At 43.4% G+C, this 6,611-nt stretch overlaps 1 protein-coding gene across 1 annotated transcript in view; it reads right to left on the bottom strand.

The window, feature by feature from the left end:
- Positions 1–4,767: 4,767 nt before the first annotated feature.
- CCNG2 (cyclin G2) overlaps positions 4,768–6,611 on the bottom strand; it is a 54,513-nt gene continuing 52,669 nt past the window's right edge. Inside the window, exon 8 of the mRNA XM_086961796.1 lies at positions 4,768–6,307. Within this exon, the coding sequence (XP_086817922.1) occupies positions 6,166–6,307 (142 nt within the window). The 3' untranslated portion in view covers positions 4,768–6,165. The remainder of the gene's footprint in view (positions 6,308–6,611) is intronic.

The following is a 6,611-nucleotide window of genomic DNA, read 5'->3' as shown; positions in this document are numbered from 1 at the left end:
AATCTGCAAGCAAGGAAGCAGCAATGGTCATTCAACTAAATATCTGCATGCATAATGAGGCTACATTTGACTGAAGATCAAACATGAGCATATTCCGGGCATTTGGACCCTACATATTCCCCTCCAAAACCAACCTTCAGAAAAAGTAAAACCTGGATATTTACTAATTGATCGCATGCTAATTGACCACAGTAAAATAGCTACAGAATACTCATCGGAATTTGCACTTACAAATCAAGCATTAAATGTAGGAATACTTTTATTGGACTCTGAGCCTACATCTGTGCATAGGTTGGAGGGACAGGGGACGATAATCACACTGAATGTTTTAAGTGCTATATGCTCAAGCATTGGCAGGTTGGAATATGCAAGATCAAACCTGCACAAGGCTATATCTTATAGTGAAAATACTACATGGGCATTTGAGGTCACATCTATGCATGGGGAGGCAGTAATTTGCAACCAATGTTTTACATGAACAGGGCTGCGATATACTGGTCATTTCAGTCCATCGCTACCTCAAAGGGTGAGGGAGATTGAGGTATGCTGAGTCGAACCTTTCAAAACTTAGTAGGGCTTCGCAAACCCATTTATGTATTCAGGCTCTGCCCTTAATTGATTATTCAAGTTTATAAAGTATTAGTTTGATAGCAACAGGACACCAGTGGGTAATCGCGCACTCTATAAATGTAATGAAGGGAACATACAATGATCATTCCAAGCTATACTTGCACGCCAACAAATTAGAATGAACAACTGAACCTATTCTCGACCAAGAGCTTCGTAATGCAATTGTGACTCATCTTTATAAAAGGAGGTAGTTAAGCATTCTAGAAGGAGCAGAGATAAGGGGAGGCTACACTGAGCATTCAAAACCAAATCTACATAGCTACATAGGAGAATGATTCAGGAGTCATGTATATAGTTCGAGAAGTGGGGATTACAAAACTCTAAGTCAAGAATGTGAACATTGGAGGAGCCAAGCCAGCATCTGAAATGGCCGCATAGCCGCTCGGCTCCGCGAGCCCTCTCTCCCTGCATGCCCATCCTGCTGTTCGATCTGAACTATAAAGGTATATTTGGATAATGGAAGGAGAGCATTCACTTACCACCTGCTCCTGAGATTCCTGCGTGATGTGAAACCGGAGAATTCCCCACCCATTGCTCAGCGGCCCGTGTGGTGACGTAGCCGGGGTGTCGATTGCAACGGGCGGCCGGCGACGACTGCATCCACGGCGGCCGCTTCTGGTGGTGTGGAGTCGGTCGACGGGTGCCGTGGTCTTGGAGTGCCGCTTAAGGCAACATCAGCCAGGTCCCTTGTTGAAGAGCCTTGGGGGCCCGAGAGGCATACTGGAGTCGAGGGGGGTGCGTGGCTCCTGGCCCCCCCTCTTCGGACTCCGTGCCCGGACGTAACCAAGGATCGCCCCAGAGACAGGCGGGCAGCCCCCAGGGAGTGGTGGGGTCTTTTGTTTAGCCTTTTGGTGGCTCTCCCTGGGGAACCCGCCTCATTACTTTGTGTTCCGGGCGTACATTTAGTGGCGCCCTGTGCTGGGGCCGGTCCCCACAGTGAGGTGCAGAGGGACGGGGCCGAACTGACGAAGATGGCGGATGACACCCCTCATCACGGACTATGCCCCGATCGGGCGGCTGCCGTAGGCATGGAGAGGGGATGCTGGCGGCGCACAATGGAGCCCACACCCAAAGATGTTTTGGCCGCCCTAACGGATCTCCGCGTGTCCCTGATTTGCAATGTCTGGGACCTGGATCGAAAAATGGCCGCCATTGCTGTTTCACCGCCCTGTGAGGACGCAGTCCTATTTCAATGGAGCGCCTCTGTGCCCGTTTCTACTTCCTTTATTTATTTTGAAAGTTTTATATAGCGCGAACAAGATCTTTGCAGATATCAGAGCGCTTTACAGGACACGGGGGTGATAAAGTAATACAATGTAATAGTTGAGGTAGTTAGGTACAAGGTGCGTAGATACATAGGTAGGTCAAAAACATGAGGTAGGTCATAGGTGAGGTAGTGTCGGTACAAGGTGCATATTCAAGCAGTTGCGCCGATAATATAGTGTGCAAAGTCAGAAAGGTGCGTCAACAATATAAAAATATACAAAGAGGGAGCGTATACAATCAATATACAACGAGGGAACGTATACAATCAAGTAAGTCGATAATACAAGTAATACAGATAGACCAAGGGGTCAAGCAGGTCTTACAGAGCATATTAATGAGAGATACAGAATAATAGATCATGTGTATTTAGCCATGAGGATCGCTTTTACTTCTTTCTTAAAAAGTTTGTTGGAGGAGAGGAGCCTGGTTTCAGGTGGGAGTGAGTTCCAGATCCTGGGTGCCATTCCTGAAAAGGAGCGTTTATAGGTTTTTTCCTTCCGAAATCTTCGAGGCTTCAGCAGAAGATTGTTCGTGCTTCTAGTAGTTCTAGAGCCACCCGAAATTGTCAGCTTTTGAGTGAGGTAGGCGGGTGAGTTCATGTGTACGGCCTTGTGTGTCATGCAGGCTATTTTCAGATGTATTCTGGCTTCAAAAGGTAGCCAGTTCATGGATTTAAAGTCAGGGGAAATATGCGAGTTTTTTTGAACCAGTGATGAGTCTCGCTGCAGCGTTAAGGGACGCTCATAGGGGTGCCGTTGTAGTTAGGGGAAGCCCGCAGAGGGCGGTGCTACCGTATTCTATGTGCGGGATGACTATAGATTGTACTGCAGTTTGGAAGTCTTTGGCAGGAAGGAAGGGTTTAAGTTCTCTCTAGAGTAATACTAGTTGCTTGATCACAAGTGGCCCATAAACTTCTGAACACCTGTTTGCAGGGATCACAATTAAAGGAGGGTGAACTTCTACATTGACAGGGAGAGCCGAGCCGAGGCAAGGGTCCGGCTTGGATCGTAGAGCTTGTGCATGAGACTAGTACTGAAAATGTTTGCTTTGTAAATCACATCATTTAAAATATGGCAAAGTCTTTTAAAAAAAAGCATATTCATGTGAAGAAGCTTGGACATTAATACGTCACATTACACAAGGTCACATCTATATTTTAAATGCACGGGGTTATTAAGTGATTTGCCTAGAATCAAAAGTAGGATAGTTGGGGAGGTCTTGGGACCCGCCTGGATTCCGGGAACCGCCGAGAGACCTGGTTGCTTCGTCCTCCCTGGACAGTGCGGATGCACACGTGAGTGCCTCCTTGGGACACATGCCTAACCTGAGATCAGGGACGCGCTGCGGTTTCTCTTTTCGGGCCGCCTCTACAGCACCGCGGCATTCGCCGGATAGTGATGTTTCCTCTTCATGGTTGGTATTACTTTGCTTGGACTTTGTGACATCCGTGGGCGTGGTATTGCCGCCCTTGGACTTCAGCTGCACACGACTGGATGGACTCGAGCTGCTGAACCCTTTTTTGGCATTACTTGGGCCTGATTCGCTTGGATCCTCTAGATCCTCCGCAAAGTACTGTAATTCGATTGACAATGGATCATTGGGTGGTTCTGTTGCTAGACGGGGCCAGGGGTGATGCATTTTGAGTTTCGGTGGCCCTCATGTTAACTGACGATGCTTTGGGTGTGTTTGTACTGGGGTTGTAGTTTTGATGTGCCTGGTACTTGACGCTCTCCGCGATGCTCCATTTTGCTTTTAGACTTTCCCTACGTGCAGGGGTGATGGGCGGGTCGGGTGGCGACTTTGAGGGCCCTCCTCCATTTAAGCTCTTTGTCTTTTCTCTTTTCTAAATTTCGGGTTCCATTAGGGCGACAGGCACGCGGCTGGGGGGGTAGGCCTTGGCCTTCAGCGGGTGTGCAGGGTGGGGGTAGGGGGGTGGGGTTTGTTCGCTTTTTGTTTCCATGGCCCTTTAGTCTTCGTCTTTCTCTATAGTGTCGTCTTCATTCGTGGTTCCTGTAGGGTGTACTGCTTTGAGGGGTGGGGTTGGGGATTGCTCTCCATCAGATTTGTGCCAATATCTCTCCTGATTGTGTGCCGTAACCCCACTACTTCGTTGGTATTTATAATAATTCTGGATATCCTGACTTGCGTGCTGCTGTGTTGTAGGACCACATGTGATTGTATGGCACTTTTTTCAGTTCCCTATATTAGAAATGAAACTCTGTAATCCTGACCTGACCGTATGCCTATGTGTTGTCTCCTGATATACATATCGTTCCGGCTTCTGAACTGTTCTGATTCTTCGTATTGCTTGCTACATTTTTACCTTGTTTCACGGCCGGCCGAGAAGGTTGTAGGCCCGTACCTGTACTTGATTGTAAGACGAATAAAGGTTAAAAAAATAAATAAATAAAAAAGTGAGCATTACCTTCTAGGGGATGCAAAACATCTGCATTACCCTTATCTGCATCTTTCGCACTCTCGAGATTGCCAGTAGGAACATGGCCGTACTCTCAATTTCCAGTCGCGGCCCTGGGTCAATTATAGGTTTCAATTGCAGCTAGAAGGCCATGGGTCAACGGGCGACTCCCTTGTACAAAATGTGTTAGAGGGGGTTGGTTGGGTGTACAAACATTAAAAACCAAAAGTGAAACGTAGCAGAAGATTTAGTATTTGTTGGAATTTGATAAGCTTTATTGTGAAATAGATTTGAATTTTTCTTTAAAATCATTTTTAGTTACGCTTTAGGCATGTGCTTTTAATTTGTTGACTTTTGTTCGGTTTCCCAAATTTGGGAAAAAATGTATAAGCACTTATTAGTAAAACATCTAAACCCCTTACTCCCCCCCCCCCTCAAAAAAAAGGAGTCCAAAGCACTGTAAATATTTTTTTTATTTGAAGATCACCATTTGAGTAGAAAAGTAGGCAAGTCTTCAATACACAGTATTTAACATAAGATGCAATAAATTAATATCTACATGCCACATCTTAAAATCATGTTACACAAAAAGTAAAAAAATAGATATTTTTGGGTTTTCTCTTTTTCTTTGTTTATATAAATTTTTCCTTTACATTTTATACATTTTTACAGAACAAAAAAATTGACACTTAAAAACATTCACACTCCAATCTCTACCACAAAAGCCCCACTATAATCACATTTGCAACCAAACACATTGCAGTCATTTATTGGTTCACATTCCACAACTGGCAACATTCTTAATTCATCTTGGGTGAAAAAAGGAAAAGCCCGCTTGCGAGTACATGAAGCATCTGAATGTTAACGTACAAATACATAGGTGTTACACCACCTTAACACGAAACAGGAGCGCCTCCAAATATTTGCAAAAGAAGCCTGTTAACATGCATCATTTTCATCGAACTATTGTACTCTCATAGAGGGAGCAATTTTAGCTATTATCACAAATACTTTATATAACTGTGAATGGCCAAGTATGAACTTTGAAAATATATATTGCAAGAGGAGGCAGAGTTATTGTGGGATCGGATTACTTCTACGCCCCCACAACCCACAGGCTAGCTTTACATGTCTTCGGGTCATGGGCAATCCAAACAGTTGACCAAAATCTTTTGGCACGCAGAAACATGGCCTAATTGACACTGATAAATAAACATACAAGATAAGATTGTTAAATCTGTGGCACTAATGCTACTTTCTGTGCAAAACATAGAATATGGCATTTTTGTGATAAATTCATATCCATAAATAAGCATGCAAAATAAAAATCACTTGAGAAATCATGGGCTGTCCATGTGATCAACCTGGAATGTTTAACGTGCAAAAGTATACTATGCATTTGTTAGTTAAGTAGCAGCGCAGACACATTGATTACACATCAAATTACCAACTACATTTAAAACAGTTTTTCCAATATATAAAAAAACGTGGTTGAAGTTTAAAAGGGCATGTGGATTTCTGCCAAAGCAATTTTTTTTTTTTTTTTACAAACATGGTTCTGATTATCAGCTTAACTTGAATAACAAATAATATGAGCGAAGTCTCAAGTCAAGGCATTGGCAGAAAAATCACACTGGTTAAGGAAAAAAAAAAAAAATCAGTTTTTATTTTGATTTCCCAAAAATAGATTATGGTAATCAATACTTGCAAAATACTATACAAAATATTTCAGAAAACTCTATATAAAATAATGACGGTGATGGATGGTACACAGGTCTCACTGTGGAAGACATTATGGAAACCTCATTCATTATAGAAGTTGTGTTTACATTCAAAAAGCTTAAACTTGCACTCTACATTTCAGGTTTCAGGTGGTGGTTACGCCGCTTGGACTTCGGCTTGAATGAGTCGAAGAAAAAAGATGCTTCCAAGTCACTTGGTGGCGAACTGCTTAAGCCATCTTCACCGCAGCTCATTTCGTCACACGAGTCCTCACTAACAGAAGAAAGAAAAAAAAAAAAGAAAAGTTAAAGGTTTCATGCTCTTATCCCCACATTTCAGAACATTTGTCTAGCTGCCCATAGTTCTTTCCCTAAAGTCAATTTTCCAACCAAGATCAACTGTCACGTTTAGCACACTAATATGGCAAAAGCCTGTTTTCTTTGCATCAACAGATCTCCTAGCAAGACTCCAATAAAGATCACCACTTGGGCCCCACAATGCACTATTTATACATAGATTTTTTTTAAGCTAGCAGACATAAAAATCATGGATCACTGATATAGCAAAGGGCCAGAAG

This window comes from Lissotriton vulgaris, chromosome 3_1 (assembly GCF_964263255.1).
Source record: "Lissotriton vulgaris chromosome 3_1, aLisVul1.2, whole genome shotgun sequence".
NCBI lineage: Eukaryota > Metazoa > Chordata > Amphibia > Caudata > Salamandridae > Lissotriton > Lissotriton vulgaris.
This window is presented reverse-complemented; position numbering and strand designations above follow the sequence as displayed.